Source organism: Vanellus vanellus, assembly GCF_965231255.1.
Source record: "Vanellus vanellus genome assembly, chromosome: 11".
Lineage (NCBI taxonomy): Eukaryota > Metazoa > Chordata > Aves > Charadriiformes > Charadriidae > Vanellus > Vanellus vanellus.
In genome coordinates this window covers 1,997,889-2,016,492 of record NC_138916.1, presented here as the reverse complement: position 1 = coordinate 2,016,492, position 18,604 = coordinate 1,997,889, and the positions used below count along the sequence as shown (strand labels likewise).

The 18,604-nt window shown below is 41.9% G+C and overlaps 1 protein-coding gene across 1 annotated transcript in view; it reads left to right on the top strand.

Moving 5' to 3' along the window:
- The window catches only part of MYO9A (myosin IXA), a gene marked incomplete at its 3' end in the record, with an annotated part of 188,112 nt that overhangs the window by 84,014 nt on the left and 85,494 nt on the right, over positions 1-18,604 (top strand). The window contains exon 9 of the mRNA XM_082488802.1: positions 5,811-5,900. Coding sequence (XP_082344928.1) covers positions 5,811-5,900 — 90 coding nt within the window. The remainder of the gene's footprint in view (positions 1-5,810; positions 5,901-18,604) is intronic.

The window sequence follows — 18,604 nt, the reverse complement described above, 5'->3', positions numbered from 1 at the left end:
AAAAGTTCCAGGCTTTGGGTCTTTGCCTTGGCTTTCTTCTGCAAACAAACTCTCCTGCAACATCTGTATGCTGTAAGGGATCGGGGTTTTTTTTGCTCGTGTACATGTGAAATGATGCATCAGTTGAGCCCTATAGATCCAACAGTGTCTTAGTGCCGTGGTCTGGTTACAGCACAGAGCATGGATACCACGCTCACTTGCAAATAGTGTCAGCAGTATGTAAAAAAAGATAATATATTTATATATAGAACTTCACTATTTTGAAAAAGCACTAGAATCTGGTGTAGCTGAGCAAAGTGATAGATTTCTGTTCATCTTGGTAATTCTTTTGCAAGGTAAATGACCGTATACACCGTAAAATGCTTGTTAATTAGATCAGGACAATGCATATCTCTGGTATGATCTTGTGAAATACATCACTGGGTTTGGGTAAGTGCTGTTGCTTGTCATTAAAGTTGCATTTCTATGGTAATTTATCCATGGAATTGGAGACACTGGTTGCAGACCCACTCCCCAGTCAGCTGTAATAAAGCCAAAAATCTCATTTTGAGAAGAGGCTTGGTTTCTCTTTCTGAAATGCTGAACCTTTGCAGACCTGAATAGGTCTTTTGTCATTCTTACTCAGTTTTGACCAAAAGGATGACGAAAAGGTTCAAACAGATGAAACATCATCACAGAGAGCATCCATTCCACTTCATTCATTAGTTAGCTACTTACAACTTTCCAAATTGTGTAGTGAATTCTTCTTAGCAAGAGACGAAAAATGTTGGCTGAAACATTTGACACTTTGTATTTTGTCTCATTTGGGTAATTATTTTTATTACTTTTTTCTTGGTGTGGTCACTGAACTGTTATACCCTTTTGCTTTTCACACCATTGCTGCTGCAAATATGAATTGGCTTGAAAAAGGTATTAATCCCCTCTCTAGAACTTGGCATTACTCGCTAAGGCTGAAAAACCATTGCAGAATAAAAAGAATATTAGTTGACAAATAGTTTGACTTTTTTTTCATACAGCCACCGGGTGCTTGGCAGGACGGTCTTGAGCATAGCAAAATGATGCAAGAAACCAGCTCTGCTGTGATCCGATCCTTGTGGGCAAAGATTTGGGGGGTGTTTTGGTTTGTTTGTTGGTTTTTTTTTTTCTGTAAATGACTCACTGGATTTGTTCAGTCAAGGATTTGCAATGGAAAAGAGAAGAAAAAAAAAATCCAACTGGACTTGGTGGAAAGGCTCTGAGTAGCAGGAGCTGAATTGGCCATCCCTGAGACCAGCCAAGAAGAGGGGATGCAGAGGTCCTCCTGCACAGCACCGATGGGGCAGTAGCCTTCATGGGGAGGAAAGGAACCAACAGCCTGGCCGAAATGAAAAATTTAGGCAAAGCTAAGGTGTTTCCCCCTCTGAAGGAAAGTCTGGCCCAAATTCTCGTGAGCTTAACTGGTTTATGTTGGAGCCTCTGAGCCTCTAAGGACAACTGGGGGAATTTCCCTGCTGCAGCAATTAATGCAACAACCCTGAACAACTATCCTTCCTCTGTATGATGAGATTCGTGTTCCTATAAAATGAAGCTAATATGTAGATTTTTTGAAGGAATCTGGGAGGAAATGATGATCTGCGATGGATTTGATTCTTCTTAGATACTGACAAGTCTGTCCAATGTGGTTTTGGTTTATTAAAACGTTCAGACTAGCATTTGTTGAAAAAGCAAACTGCGATATAGGATTTTGGCCAGACTCTGCGGATCATTGTTTCATCTACAGGAAGACCCTGATTCCTTTTTTTTTTCTTTTTTTTTTTTTTTTACTTTTTCAAGAATAGACATAGCGTGTGGATTATGTGGAGGCTTTTGGCAGGTTTTTCATGGCCTTTGTTTAAACTTTGCTGAAATACCATGCCGTAGCTTGATGTCAAGGCTGCCTGATGGATCGAGCAGACATGGAGTCCTGTGCGAGCGCTGCAAATATCACAGGTCCTCTGCAGAAATCATAGAGGATTGTGTAAAACTGGGGAAAACTTTTGTGTTTCTGGGGAAAAGCTTGGAAAGGCTCATTTGTGGGCTTATTACCAAAAGCAATCTTTCAGAAACAGTGTGGTGTCTTCACTTTAAGAGAGACTATTTATTTTTTTTCCATTAGAAGAGCAGGAACATTTTAATTGTGTACATTTACTAATACTGGAAATTATTTCTGTGGATGGAGCATTGCGCAAGGAAGGCAAATCCTGTCTTTACTCAATGGAGCAGTTTTATATTCAGTTTTTAGGATTAGACAATAATAAAGGCAAATGTAAGTTATCAAGTGACTTAAATGAGTTTTGCCAGCTCTCTTTTTGCATGGATGATGTTCACTTTGGGACCTAATGTCTACCTCCAAGGGAGATTTATGTGCTCAAGTTCTTTTTCTACTAAAAAATGGTCTTCAGCGTCCCAGAGGGATCCCACAGACATTGCACTCCTCGTGTGATAAACATCTTGGAAAGTAATTGGGGAGCAAAAGGGAGGTGAGGATTACGAGGCAGCCAGTGCTTGCCTTCTCCTCTGGATCCATTTTCCGACAAAGTTTTGGGGAGCTTAGAATGGTTTGGGTTGGAAGGGACCTCCAAAGATCATCTAGTCCAACCCCCTGCAATGAGCAGGGACACGTTCATCGGATGTGAAGCTCCAAGCCAGAACTTGAGTCAGATAACTTTCTGGTTGTTTGAAAGAAAGTCTGAATAAAAGGTTCAGCTCTTTTTCAAGAAGAACTGATAGAAATCTGAATTTATTTTCTGTTACTCCACACTAGGCAGCTTTTGAACGAGCACTCAACTCTGTAATCCCTTTCTCAAATATGGGAGGAGAGACAAAAAAGCGATGTTTTCTTGCTCTCAAGTTGGAAATGGTTCATTTTTCTTCAGCTGCTATAACATAATACCCCAACATTACTGGAGAAGCAATCTCCGCCTGCCTTGGCTCCAACCCAGCCCTTGCGGGAGCCCGCCGGCTGTCTGCTCCCTGCCGTGCTCCGCTGATGTTTATAGCCGTGGCGGCATTGCTGGTCATCCTTCACTGGTTTTTAGAGCTCTAGTCGTCCAGCCCTCTCAGTCTCGGTTCGACTTGCATGCGGCAGTGAAGTCTTAAATCTGTATTTTGTCCCTGTAATTAAGATATAAACTCCTATGGGCCGTGTAGCTTTTTTAAGAGAGAGAGAGAGAGAGCAGGACTTGCCCTTTAGCACCAGAAAGCAAAAAATATCCGTGAAATGTAACAGAAGTGTAACTCTCAGGTCACAAACTAAAGAAATAAATTATGTTTTTCTCTTTGCTAATCTGCCAGGATGGTTTTTGTCTCTATTTTAGTGTATCATGTTTACTGGAGGAGGAAGTATAGGATGTACGTGATGGGGAAGCTGCAAGTATCTCCATGCACCAGGTGTCTTTAGTCATCAGCGTGCGCAGAGTTTATCTTTGGAAAGCTCCTATGGCTCCTCGTTGGCATCAGGAGTCAGCTACCTTCAAGCTGTGACCTTAAATGAAAATTAGGATAATTTGGCTGTACCCATGGTGTTGGCTCTCAAAAGTGACGAAGCAATCAAGATCAAGCTCCGCTGGGTGGTAATTGCAGGCAGAGACCCAGGGAGATGCAGGGATTACGTTCCCATCCTTGCCAAGTATGTTTTTATATGAAAAGACGATTCGGTGCGATCCCTCTGGGTCAGCCCGCAGCAAGTCTGGAGATGAAGGAAGCACGCCTGCAGGTCTCACCCATCAGGAGAGCAGAGGGAGAAGGAAACTGGGGTGAACGTTAGATGGGGATGGCGAGGGACAGTGCGGGTAGTTGTTTAAACCGTTTAAAATCCCCGTGTTTGCTGACAAATCTGGGACTTGGAAACATTTAGGCTGTTGAGGAAAATTACATTGGACTGTTTTGATTAGTAACCATCTGATACCCCTCTGCCTTGTTGCCTTTGATAATTAAAAAAAGCCAGCGTGCTGGCTGTGGGTTCGCAGCATCCCTCCTTCGTATGGGATAACGGATGGTGTAAAACTCACTTTGATTCCAAGCTGTGCGACCGAGGGAGGGCAGCCGATGGTCCCGCAGCCACACGCTGCTGGAAAAGCATCCGCGTTTTGCCTGCAGAGCTGAAATTTTTAAAGAAATGCTGTTTTGCTGAATGTAGAGGAATAAAAACCAAATGTGAAGACTTGTTGTGGATTTCTAGGTGAACCAGAAGATTCTTTTTTTTCCCACTTGGTTTTGAAAGGCCAAATCAGATGATAACTGATGGCTCTACAGTATTACTGAGGATAAATGAAATGAACCTCAAGGTGTTGACATTCAGTTTCCAATGACATGGGACTTGCTGGTAGGTGAAGGTCACACACAGGTGACGATGTTTTCTGCTTTCCATGCCACAGCAGCAAGTTCTTGTTAGTGGGTGTTGCAAGGAAAGTCACTTGTATAAAAACGCACTGGAGTTTATCAGGGAGTCTCCTGTGACAGTATTTTTGGTAGAAAGAAGTAATTTTCTGTACAGAACGGCATCGTTTTTGCGATGGTTTGCGAGATTTCTTAGGTTCAGCTGGCTTGTTCACATTGCTCTTCATGCTAATTATTGGGTTAAAGCAGTAAGTCAAAGTACATAAACTACTACGTTCCCATCATCAAATCATAAATGGTTTACCTGGGATAAAAATATGGCCTTGGATGGTTTCAGAAACATGGAATTGGTGCCTCTAGTCTTAGAGGTGTTCTCAGCAGGTCTGGTGTCTACAAGACGTCCTTCAGTTAGGAGAGACAGCTTGTATAGGCTTCGCTGTGGCTCCTCAAGCAACATCATTTCCGTATCAGTCCATAGCTACTAACTCCGGGCTCGAAGATTGTCACCCAGACTACCAGTTTCATTTTCTGACACTGAAATTTAGCAAAGAGCAATCAACAACTCTAAGTATTTAGATCTAACTTATACATAAGCGTATCACCATCTGTTCTGGTAGAGAGGACACACTTCTGAATTTCTCCAGAGCATATAAAAATAAGAGGGACTCAAATCTGGTCCGAAAGGAGGCTTTCTCCCAGCAATTTGTGGCAAGTACCGCTTAATTTGTCAGCACCATTTACCTTTTTGCTGAAGTGTCTGTGTTTACTCAACAGAGTTGTGTGGTTTGGGTTTTTTTTTTTTGGGTTTTTTTTTTTTTTTTTTTCTGCAAACGGGTTTCTGTTATGGCTGATTAGAGATTATCACCTGCCTGGGAGCTGGCATCCTCAGGGACTAAATATCAGGTGCGAATAGCAGAGTAAATATCAGGTGCTTTTCAAAAGATTCCTTCCTCCTTCTAACTCCTCCCCACCCTGAAAAACACCATAAAAAAAAAAAACACAACCTGCTTGGATATCTCTTAAACCGATGACACTGTTTTGCTTGTGTGTAGAGTAATTTGTATGATATCATTTTGACGACACTAGAAAGTTGACTTATTTTGCCAACAAAAAGTGTGGGAGGGAGGAGCTGCACTGGGAACGAAGGATACCAGTGGGAAATTGCTAGAAATGCAGTGGCTGAATGCGGAAAATCAGGTTCCCTTGAATACTGTGGTGTCTGATTTCTGACGCTGGATTTATGTGCTGAGTTGTCTCCTCCCAGTGTCTATCTTATTCTTAGGCATTGAACATTAACTCTGCAAGGGGTGGAAAAAGTGTTTTAATTTTTTTAAAATTAAATGTATAAATTTTAAATTAATGAAAATGTTTATAATTTTTAAATTTTTTAGACAATGCAATTTAAAAAAAGATATTCTCTAGAATAATCATTAACGTCAAGATTTTTATTTTAGGTGAAGGAAGAGATGCTGTTTGAGGCCCTGGTTACCAGAAAGACAGTGACAGTCGGCGAGAAGCTGATCTTACCGTACAAACTAGCAGAGGTCTGTACATGATGCTTATTATTAAAAGGGCAACTCTGGGGATGATTTTCAGTGCTTTGAGACGTACACTCAGCTCTGGGAGAGTTTCTTTTAGTTTTTATTTATGTAGAAATAATGTGGGAGAAGCTGATGTGTATGAATGTAGAAAATGATTGACTCTACCTGCTATGCTGTTCCTGGAAAGCAGGTTTGCACATTATTCTGTGACAGTCTTTAGCTGGTTTAACACCTTACAGTTGTGTAAGTGTTGTCTAAAGCAGAATGGTGTGTTGCTGAGTGTTTATGATACAAGTAATAGTCTTCATACATTGTTCCTTAAGCTGTAGCACAGCTTCATCCCACAGCAGACTGGTGACCTAAGACCTCCAGGAAATTTTTGGTGGGGTCCTACGTCAGTCATGGTTCCTGTAGGGGGTGGAGCTGAAGATGCTCTGTAGAAGATTCCTGTTATCTTTTCGTCAGACCTCTCACAACCTGGGTCCTCGTGTCATGCTTTGGAGCGGTCACACCTCCATCAGCTTCTCTCAAATTTGAGTGTAGCCTGTGCCACCGCTACCCACGGGGATGACACTGCGTGAAATGTGTAACTTCTCTTTTATGGTCTGTCTCAGGATACAATGTCAGCAAACACGTTTTTTCTAAATATGTGGTTTCCAGGAATTTTGAATTATATTCTGTGGCCGGTAAACAGAAATACCTCCGGTTTTCTTCTTATATTCTCCGAAGTATATAAGCTCTATTCTGCTGCAATACTTGTTTTGGCTGTTTCTACATCTAGTGTTCTTGTAACCCCCCCCTTAACCCCAGTTTGCGCACACCACGCTTGGTCCCTCCATTCCTCCTTGTTGTCATATGGTTATATGAGAATTTGCAACATCTTGGATAATGTCTCTGAGAGCAGTCTGTTATGTCGCAAATAGATAAGCGAATGATGAGCTGTCACTAGGGTCAGCTGTAGATATTAGCTGTAGATATTTTGATTCCTTTTTTTCCGGAGGGGGGAGGGAGGGAAATATCTTTTCTCCCCTTTTAAGCTCAGTAGCTGTTACTGAGCTTTAATCTTAAAAAGTTAAGTGTTGCCTATGTGCAAGGCTTGTCTCCCCTAATAAAGGGCACACAAATGCTCTTATTGCAGCTTTGTGATGGATGTATAATGAATGTGGTCTTTGTACTTTTTTCCTGTGTCTTGGGCACAGACTTAAGAAATTGCTAGAAAAGTTTAAAACGTAACTATAACCACCCTTCTGCTGGAGGTTACTTCTCAACAGCTGTGATGATGGAACAACCTGCACCAATGCACTTTCAACCACCCGTCTGCAAAACTTGGCAGGTTGGATAGAAACTGTTTCTTGTGATGTTTTACCCTGGGCCACCAGGCTTTGTACTGAAACACCTTGAAACAGTCTTACCTAGATGTTCCTGCTGTTGAGATCAAAGAGCCCCTCTTGCTACCTAAAATGGCTGAGCATGACTTTCTCAAGTGCTTTCCAAAATGTTTTTGGTGATGTCTCTGCTCATAAATCTCAGGTATTCACTCATAAAGGTTTGTCACCAATATTTAGTACAAGAAATGAAAGATCAGGGTGTGGTGATTGCGGTGACTATGGGTGAAGACAAAGGAGCACAAGGCTCTGATGGGAAAGGTTGATGTAATCTCCATGACGACATCATTTTGTAAGAAGCCGTGAATTGTGTTAAGATAGGCACCACCCATGCTTTTTATTCGCTGTCTTACAACATTAGCATCCTGACCACCAAATTTTATCCGACAGTGACCTCTCTCTGGTAGCAGGTTCACTACTGACTCATTTGTGCTCAACATACTAGAGCAGAATTTGAGATGCTTTAACTGGAACCTCACCATGATAAGAGGTCTTCTCCCGGTCTTTCCATGGCTCGGGGCATGGGAGAGGTGACTTAGATTCAGATCCATCTGAATCGGGAAGGAAGAGTAGGATTCATTTTACATTTTGGGACTTTACAAAGAATACTGATGTCTGCTAATCACACTCATGACTAATTGGACTGTTGGCACTGTTGGGAACCAGTAGGCTGGTTGTGCTTCTTGTGTGTTTTACAAAAGAACATTATAGTTGGCTCAAATGGATGGAATGATTGAGGTTTTGAGGATTTTCAGACATGACTGGCCCACCGTGACTCCTATAACTCATAGGCAGCTGCCCTTCCTGATAAGTGTAGCAGCCACTTTATTTTTCAGATGCTCAAATGCTTGATATTTTTTGCATTGCTCGTTGATGCACTGAAAGGTTCAGTGGAATTTGTCTGGAAAATACTGTACTGCAGTGGCTCTCAAAAAAGGATTGTAAAAATGTCATTTTGGCATCTGCTTGCTTTTTTACACCATCCAGAAGAGCGGCTTGGATCTACCAAGTGCCTTCCAAGGCTTTGAACGATTTTATGTAGGCAGCCTGCACAGTGTAGCAGTTATTAAAAGAAGAACAAAAACTCAGCAAAAGAAGGAATTCTAAGAAATTTTATTTAGTTCTGAAACCTGTTGTCTAAACTGTGAGTGGAAATAGTAAATTATTGGGCTCCGTGGGTGAAGTGGGAGTAAGTAGCATTGGGCTTCTACCTCCAACATCACCGATGAGATCACTCAGGGTGGCAGGGTAGTTTGTTGTTGAGGAGGTCGTGTGTCTCCCGATGGAGCCACTGGCACTGTAGATGGGGCACCTATAGACCTGGGTTTCTTGGTTGTCTTCTACCTCTTCATGAATTTTCGGTTATTAGCAAGGAGTTAGACATATGAAGCTTTAATTTGAAATAAACATTCTTAGGTAAAAATCCTCGAGATCTTAGGATACGGATGAGTTCTTGAGCTTTGATGAGGTTCCTACATGCATGTACTCCATACTAGAGAGACAGATATCCTATTGAGTACGGGTGGTTGGACTTGCCCGTAGGGGTTCCGGCTTTGTTTCACTTTCTGTGCTCTGCACAGGGGCTGGCGGCTGCTGATCCCTTTCATCTAACAGTGTTGGAATATATGTGGATGACAACTTGATGTAGACTTACTTTCCATGAAACGGCTAATGCTAATGTGATCATTCTATGATCACAGCCTGGCTGCTGTGAGACCTGTAACCTCAGGGTCCTGCTGTGACAATTGTCACCCCCCCCTTAATAGTCTTGAATGGGCAGAGGAGACGCGGGTGGCCTGGAGTAATCCTTTCCTTCAGAGGTTTGTTAGCAACAGAGCTGACATTGGATTTTATTCTACCAAGTCAAACCTTTTCTCTTCCCTTTTCCCGAGCCGTAGCCCCACAAGCGCACGGAGAGGATGCCTTTGTTGGATTTGCAGTGATGCCGCATTCCTCTCTGTCTGCATGCTTCCGGGCTGTGCTGTTATTGTACGCTGATTAGAAACACTGCCCTGTGGTTTGGGGCTTTTTTTTTTTTTTTTTTTTTTTTTTTTCCTGAAACTGTGGTTTGAGCACTTGGCAACTCCTCGTTTGAAACCTTCTCCTTCATCATAGTTATAAATTTGTATCAGGCTCTCTTCCTGGGTTTCTTCTGTTCATCTTTGAAGTAATTTATGTAAAACTAGATATTTTATCATGGCACATTTTGATGCTTGGGTAAAAGGTATTGCAAAATGACCTTGAATAGTATTTGTGGTGACAACTTGCAGCCGGACTTCCCAGCAACCTGAAGCCTACGGTGTTGAAGATGACAGCCGCAATGGGAGACCATCTCCTCTGCATTTATTCATATTGTACTGCTTATGACTTTCCTTGTTGGCTTTGCCCCCATGGGTTGCGTTGGGCTTGGCCCCCATGGGTTACGCGCCATTTTTTACTTTAGGCAGAAACATTGGCTTTTTCAATGCTGTTTCTTTTAATAAGTCAAAACTTCTTGAGTCTTGCCTGTGTACAACTGTTCTGCTGGATCACCTTGGAGGATCAAAATCAGGTTGACGAGTTTAAACACTATATTGAAGTCCAACAAGAAGGTAGGACTCCAACAAAGCAAAAACACTGCCTCCTGTGTACCAGCAGTTGCCAGTGCTGTTGTCTTCAGTTGAGCAAGTTCTTCCCAACACATACAGATTTTGTTTTACTCTGTTTTTCACGGGAGGATACAAATTGTGTGATAGCAGCACCTGCTCAAGCAGAGCTGTAGCCAGCAGATAAACTGTTGTAAACTGAGCTCCCATTTCAAGCTGTGATCTGTTGTTTCTTGGTTCGTAGTCAGTGCCTGTCCTCAGGGTATCACAAGGGTTATGGAATGACCTTGTGGTTCTTCAGGAAGACCCTGCAAAGCGTAATATGCCATCAGGTTTTTCTGATCGTTCAGTAAATCGTGATGTATCGTTAAGAGACTGCGTCTGACCTTGGTATTAACATTTGGGTACAGTGTCCCTGGAGCTACTGGTATTTCTGAAATTAAGGAGAGACCTGATTTTGAAGGTAAAAATCAACACCGCTTTGTATTTGCAACCCGTCCTTGCTGTGGCACCAATGGCAAACGTGAGCTTGATTGTAGACCCCGGGCATCTGCAGCCCTGTGGGGAGAGCTGCCTGTCCGCTCTCGGTCTGCATCTCCAGCGCTTGGTGAAATTTAAACGAACAAGGACACCACATCCATAAATAATGCTTATATTTTCCTCTGGCAGCTGCCTCTTATCTTCAGAGCCACGCTGGCTTGTCTGCCGCAGAGCTGCCTCCTGGAACTATTCATTTTTCCTTTTATAGTAGCTGGATGGTATTTTAATGCAGTGTTTGAAATGACTGCGTAATTTGGTCGAGCGCTAAGGTTCAGAAGCTTTATGCTGTAGATAAACTTAGAAAAAAAGGCTGCACAGACACGAAGGGCTGCAGTCGTGTTCAGAGGTTTTGGTTCGTTGTCCAAAACAGCTGCTAAGGGCTTTATCAGGAGTGAGATGGTGAAGTAAGAGAGCTATCAGCAGTTAATAGATTTCCAGAGAAATCACGGTGTGTCCGTGCAGGGTGAGGGCAGTATTTGGTAACAGCGAGCTGGCCAAGCCCGCTTCATTCAGATATCACATTCAGGCCACAATTCGGGTATCCAAAATAAAAAATAATAAAAAAAAAAAAAGACAACACACTGAATATTAAGAGACTTAACCAATGTTTGGTAGGAAACATGCAGCAGCAGAGCATTTAAATCTTTGTGGAGAACTTGGGTTTTGTTAAAAATCTTTCCCTGGTTCCTGCCTGTAATCTGAGCATCATTTAAGGCTTAATCTGTGCAAGGAACTGCCCTCCTGGGCCACGTCTGTCTTCCTGCTTCTATCTAAATAATTCAAAGAATTCAGGTTGGTTTTTTTTCCATCTCAGCCTACTGCAAGGCTCCAAGGCCAGTAGTTTATGCCTTGACTAATACAGTCATATACCTCTCTCAAATCTGTTCAGCATCTTGACTGGTGGTTCTCACTCCCCCTTTCCATCATGCCAGAGACGAACCCCGTGTCTGAGCTCCTCAACCATCCCCACCTTGTTTCCATCCTCTTTGTTCTGCTTATCAGGCTGGCGTCTGTCACCCGCTTCTCTGGTTTTCACCAGTCTCTGCATTTTTTCCATGTTCTTCATCAGATGAGGAAAAACTTGTTATCCGAGTAAATACATCCGCTACTGAATCCTCTTTTACATCCCTCCAGAAAACAGATGTTTTTTCCATGATGCTTTCAATTCATTTAGTTCTGTTGGTATTTCTTAAGCTAATGACTTTGCAAAAAGACTTTGTATTAACAGATCTTTATAATTTTCAGCCATTTGTGACCAAGGGCGTTTTATCCCTAAGGGTTAGTTAATGAATTAATTCACACTTTCAGATGAAGTCTGATGTGAAATTGCCCAACAGAAGGGAAATAAAAGATGTGAGACAACTTATTGGGCAACAAGTGACCCGATTCTTCCCTTCCTTTAATTTTGGAAAGCTGTTAGGAGCTGTTTGTTTGATGTGATGAGTGCCACCGTAAATATGTCTCGTATTTAAGTTAATGTGTTTTCATAATTGTAAGTGGAAAATGGCTTTCTTAAAAACCAGAGGAACTGAAAGGGACTCATTTGTGTGGCCAGGGAGGTCCCTGCATGCAGATGTAGAGCACAACAAAAATGGTGTGTTACTTCCTGCCCCTCTGGGACTCTATCTATCTACTATCGTGGTAGCAAGAGCTGGGATGCAAACAGTTTAAGTCCCTCTGCACTGCCCTAAGCGTCCTTAGTTCCTTAGTCTGCTAAAACTCTACGTAATGCCAAGATATTTTGAAAAAATTTGCAAGCTTTTATAGGATATAATGTGTCATCATATCTTTACTTAAATGGCTATATGCTGTTTAAGAAATGAATGTTACGTGCAGGTGGTTACGTGACCATGGAAGGACACCATCAAACTGTGGTGTGGTGGTGTGCAGAGCACCCAAGTTGCAATTGAATATGTGAAATGCTTTTTATTCTGCGTAAATATGTGCAGCTATAGGTCTGTGTGGAGTCAGCTAATGATTAGTTAGAAAAGCGCTTGTGCAATGCGGGTCAGATTTGCTAAGAAAAATATTCACTCTCCTGAAAATCTGCTACTCGCAGAAAAAAGCAGAGGGTAATGAGCATCAAACCCATGTTTTTAGTGTGATGGTAAAGCAGGAGAAGACAGCTCAGGTCTTCTGTCTGCCTTTGCCGAGGGCTGTGCAGCCTTGCTCCGTCCGTTCATCATCTCAGATGTTTGTCATCCCTGGGTCTGTGGTGGCTCAGTTAGCTAACCTGGAGAAGGTCCTTGGAGTGGAAGGAGAGGTGGGTTGTGTCCTTTTGCTAGAAGTCTAGTAAACAGCGGTGTCGGGCTGTGGGGAGAAAGGGGGAGAGGAGGGAACCTTTGCCCTGGAGCGGTGGGACAGGCACATCTCTCCTTTCTCGGGACACGAAGCCATTAGATTTTTTTTATTTTTTTTTTTCATGTCATAATGTATCACTTCACCCTCACCTTCTTTACCTGGGATGAATTTCTTGCTGATGAATACAAGACACTCCACATACTTGTGAATAACCAGCACAAGATGGTTATTTCAGACAATAAACTGCACTGAGTTAGTGGCTTAAGTTTAGGGAGAATGTTCAATTTTCAGCATGGTAACAGTTAATTGGCAGAAACACAAGATAGAGAAGCTTTGCGGAACAGACCTTAATGAGGGGAAAAAAGTATTTCATTACAGCAAAGAGCTGAGTGATGTGATGTTTCATTAGCTTACGTACTAGTAGTGGTACTGTCTAATGCCTTTTTCAGGCCATTATAAAGAGAAAAGGAATGGAGTTCCAGGGCCAAATGGCATAACATTACCTAAAATGTTTAAAAAAAAAAAAAAAAAAAAAAAAAAAACCAAAGGAAAAGATCAGTTGCACCTAATCATGAACTTTTAACTGACTGAAAATATTGGAGGAGAAAAAATGGGAAGCAGACAAAATAATTAATAGCATGAAGAAAGTGGAATGAAAATTTTGAGTCCTGAAGTATGAGGACAGGGACACTTAATGGAATAGAAAGTAGCAAAACTGCTGGAAGCACCTGCTTATGCCAAACCCCATTAGCTCAGGAGACTCATTGTCACCACAGGTTATTAGCATCAGGAGCTTAGCACGATTCCTTTGAAGTCCTGGTAACGTTGATGAGTGTGTTCAGAATTAACAGAAAAATATTAATGGGATAAAACTGAAACCCCACAAAGGTTTTAAGAGCCAAGCAAGCGTCTCCGCTTCAGGACATGAGGGCAACCTGTCAGTGTAGAACTTCAAAAGAAACTTTTTGGAGGGTTAGGTTTCTCTTTTTTCCCTTCAAAATGCAAGGAACAGCTGTGCTTGGTGACAGAATATGGATTAGATGAGGCTCATGGTTTCATAGGACTGGTGTCCTGCATGTATTTCTTCATGGGATGCAGCATCCTTTCGTTATTAGGAAGACAGAGTCCATCAACACTGGGTTGGGGTTTTTTTAACCTGTTTTGATGATATTTTTTTTTTTATACATATATATATATTTTTTTTTTTTTACATTATATGATTAAATGCCCTAACATTTCCATGAAGCAGTGTGTGGGATTTGATGCTGAGATCTGGCTGAACGGAGCTCACGTCTACAAGAATCTTCCAAACATGCAGAACCTCATGGTCAACGACGTACATCTGAACATCCTGGCAACCCACGTCATGGTTACTCTTCTGCGCCGCCATGGAAATCCTTGTGTGTTAGCTGTTTTCATACTAGTTATTTGGCACTAATGTCTGGGAAAACAAAAGAAGACTCTCAGACATCAATATTTCTGAGCAGAGTCCAAAATAAGGACTTTAAGAAGGGAAATGCTGGCTTTCCATGCACTGCTCTGCCTGTAATCAACCTCCTCTCTCCAACTGCCCTTTCTTTCATCAAATCCATTCTTGACTCTTTAGAAGCTTTGTTTAATTACATCTGATTACTGAAAAGACGCTTTAATTTCACACCTTTTGTTACATAGATTTAGGCTAAACTCCTATGGAAAGTTGTATAAGAAGGGAAGCGAACCATTCCTGGAAGTCAGCTCTTCCCACACAGGTTGTAATTTTGGTACAGTTGCTTGGAATGTGGGATTTTTCTATATAATCTCAATCTGAATAAATTTAGATTGTTTTCTTCTCAGTCTAAGGCTGTTTATGAACACTTGACGTAGGAGGAGGTGTAGAAGCTCCGTGGCTGGACAGGGTCTGTTGTACAGACTTTGCCTCTACAGCTGTAGCAGCCGAGGTGTGACAAGAAATCATTTCTCCTTGAGGAAGCTTGCCAAAAAAAAAAAAAAAAAAAGCCCGTAGTGGAGGTGATGATACACTGGCAGAACAAGTTTTTCTACGATACTGTCTTCTGCTTGGGAAGGGCCAACAGACCGGCAGGATTTGGCTTAGGAAAACTCCAGTAGCAAGTGATAGGATGAGAGGAAACGGCTTCAAGTTGCACCAGGGGAGGTTTAGGTCGGATACTAGGAAAAATTTCTTCACTGAAAGGGTTGTCAAGCATTGGAACAGGCTGCCCAGGGAAGTGGTGGAGTCGCCATCCCTGGAGGTATTTTATAGACGGCTAGACGTGGTGCTGAGGGACATGGTTTAGTGGTGGTTTTGGCAGTGTTAGGTTGATGGTTGGACTTGGTGATCTTAAAGATCCCTTCCAACCCAGACGATTCTGTGATTCTAAGTGCTATTTTTGGTGATGCATTGGGCTTCGTGGTAGGAATGCTGGTACTTTGTGCCTGTGAAGCGGTGAGCATATTTCCCTAAACATAGCCTACAGGTTCCTTCTCAGGTCAGGACACACATCACACATCTACTTCTTGTGCCACTAAGTAACCTATTGATTTAGTTATGTGCTGGTTTCCCTGTGAAAACGTGGTCTGAATGGGATCTCAGCTTCGGCTTTTGATAGACTCTGGATGAACATAGGTGCAGGAAAACACCCTTTTCTTTGAAATAAGTGTTTGAAGACCTTTGCCATCAGTGGAATCTTCAAATTTGGCTGCCTGGTGACTGGTCTTCTGCGGCACTTTATGGTGGGCTCATGATTGCACTGTGTGAGCACCTTTCAGTAGGGGTGCTCCATGCCATCCTTTCCTACACAGGGAGAAGCAAGAACTGCGGACTCGTTTTCTGGAAGAGTTTTATTTCAGAAAGAGAGAGGATATTTTTTTTTTTTTTTTCTTCTTTTGATTTGTTACAGATGACGTTTGCTAACCACACTGTTCAAATCAGAAGGCTGAAGGCTTTGACTGAAATCTTTTTAGGAAAATGACACTTGTAACCGCATGACTCCACAGTTGAGACTTTGAGAAAATCGCTAGAGAGATTTTTTTGTTGGTTTAACTTGGTTTTGACTGCAACATGGTCACATTTTCTGAAAGGCATGACCACAGCATATTGCAGATATTTAGCTACGATATGGCAATATTACAGACGGGGACTTGCAAAACAGCTCTAAAAATAAATAACAGGCACACTCTACACTGATGGGGATGATGGGTCTCCCATCTGTCCTCTTCCAAGTCCTGCCTACCACCAGCTGAGATACAATAGTTGGGTCCTCGACACCCACAGAAGACGTTGTTCTTGTTTCAGATTTTCCACTTCATTTTCCCTATTAACATCCGTCTAATGAGGGGAGGATGAGTAAGGAAGTGGGAAGGTTGTAGGAGCGTGCTGGCAGTTCTTGCGTTATTCCTCGGGAGTCGTGTTAGCACAGGAACGGCATGAGCCATTTCAGTGGGAACATACGCGAGATAGGGAGCGGCGTTAGGATGAACACATTAACCCATGATGTGAAGAGTGGGATGGCATTATAAAATGTTTTTAATGATAGTTTTTTTAATAATTAATGGTTTCTTATTTCCTAGAGTAGCAGGTAAGCTAGTAGCTCTGAAGGGCTTTCTTGACCTGATGATATATTGACGCGGGAAGATTGTCTTACTGGACAAATCCATTGATTTGGCTGTGGTTGGGATTTTTTTGGGAAGATCGTTGGCAAAAATACCTCTGAGTGGTACAGACTGACAGGTTGGGGATGGAACTTTGTCCGAGGAAGGTAATCATGAAGGTTCTGGGAAAGTCTGGGAAGAGAAAGGAGAGCACAAGGAGCATTAAAAAAGGATCATGGGTATGTAAAGACAGAAATTAGTACCCAAAAAAATCTCTCTGAATCTGAAAACTTTCTAAAAAATCTTTATAGCCTGTTTAGTGAAAAAGATTCTTATTTTAGTGTTGTATTGGAGAACGATTGGGTATTGTATTGTAATGACATTCCAGTCTATTTTTTCTCATTGTAAAATCCACCCATAAGTTCTGGAAAACATCATTGACACTTGCATCTCTTGGATAAAATCCATTGGCAGGAAGGACACCCCGCTGCCTCCCGGCTCTGGGGTGATAGTGGAAGGTTTCTGCTGGGACGTGGCGGCCAGCTGGGAGGGCAGGAGCCAGCAGTTGTGGTAGTGCAAAGCTTAGTGGGGATTTTTTTGGGGTGGTTTTTTTTTGTTGTTTGTTTTTTTTTTTTTTTTGCAGGTACATTTGTAGAAATAAAACATAAAACGAGCTTTTACAGGAAAGTTTATAGCATTTTTAAATGATTTTTTTTTTTTTTAATTAGACTCCTCTTGCATTTTTCTCTCCTCTTCTTCCAATGATGCTTTTAAAGATATTTTTCCTCCTCCTTAATCAAACATAAAAATCATAAAAAACCCCACAACCTTTTGCAGGCTGGAGTCAGCGTGATGCCTTAATGATTCAAGTTCTCTTAGGAAAAGCAAACAGGAGAATGACAGGATTTTAATACGATGCTAAGATAAAATACGAGTATGGAAAATTACATCATACTTATCCAGCCCCAGTATGATATAATAGCCGTTGATGCCAAGATAGGGATTAAGCTAGAGTCTGATATCCTGCAAGAGTACTTTCCTCTGGGTGTAAAGCCTCTGTTAAAAAAAAAAAAAAAAAAAAAAAAAAAGCTAAGCCTGCTTGTCTCGGCCCATGTCCCGTGACCCAAAGGGGAACCACAAAAGCTGCTTAATCTATCTCCCGCCGCAGGACACGGCTGTGAATGGAAACCAGACGCACGATGTATTCGGTCATAAATAGAAAGCGAGCAGAACAGCAGGAAACCATAATTCTCCGTGCACACACACGTGTGACTCGGGGACCCACCGAATAGGCTGAACCTGATGTGAGATAAGAGCAAAACACTGAAACCTGCGTTTGGACAAAAAGAGGGATTTAGACCTTGCCGAATTCCAGCAACTTAAAGGTTTTCATCGGATTTTTTTGTTTGTTTGTTTCAAATCCAGAAATGTTCTTCCAACTTAGGTGGTGAGCTGTAGAGAGGACATGATGCGCTGGCAGGTTTTGCATGCGGCGCTACTATACTTCATCATCATCCTCCTCGTTTTCTGCTCCTCTAGTTTAGCTCTGCTTCACAGCTACATGTTTCTCCCGTCCTTAGATGTTACTCCGTCTCAGATCCGGAGTGGCAGACCCGAAAGCCATCCCTCAGTTGTTGTTCTGTCTGTACAACTGCAAACCCAAGCTGAAGCCACCTTGCATATGGGGTTTTTTCAGCCCCCATGGAGCAGTAACAGTGTCAGAGAGAAAAATTGGATTTTAGTAGTATTTTAGTAGATGCAGTAGCTGCTTCTCTGACACTAGCACTCTTATTAGTAGCCCTATTCAAATGAAATTATATTTTGAGTCTGTTTTGTTTAATCAGGTAATTCGTGATTGCTGAAGAGATCATCATCACCGAGATGCCTACGTGTGCTGTTTTCAATTGACTGCAGGTCCGAGACTTACTGAGAACGGAGGATTGGCTTCTGTTCCTGTTCATTAGACCCCTGTATAAGATACAAATCAAGTGTATTGGGAGAGCTTGAATTGCTCTTGGTTTTGCTTGTTCTAATCTCAGATAAATCCTATCCCTACTAGTGGTATAGCTCTTCATGCTGGCTAAGCGTTACTAACATTTATTTTTTTAAAAAAAAAAGAGATGTGTGGATTTTTTTAGAATAGAAACTGATTTATTTCATCATTTACTCATGCATGCAGCGTAATTCTGTTGAATAGGTACTCTGAGTCAAATAAAAAAACAAATACACTTTTGTCCTGATTTTTTTTCCCCTATTTGAAAATTATATATATCACTCAAACCTGCAGAAATGCTTGAAGGAGGGAGGC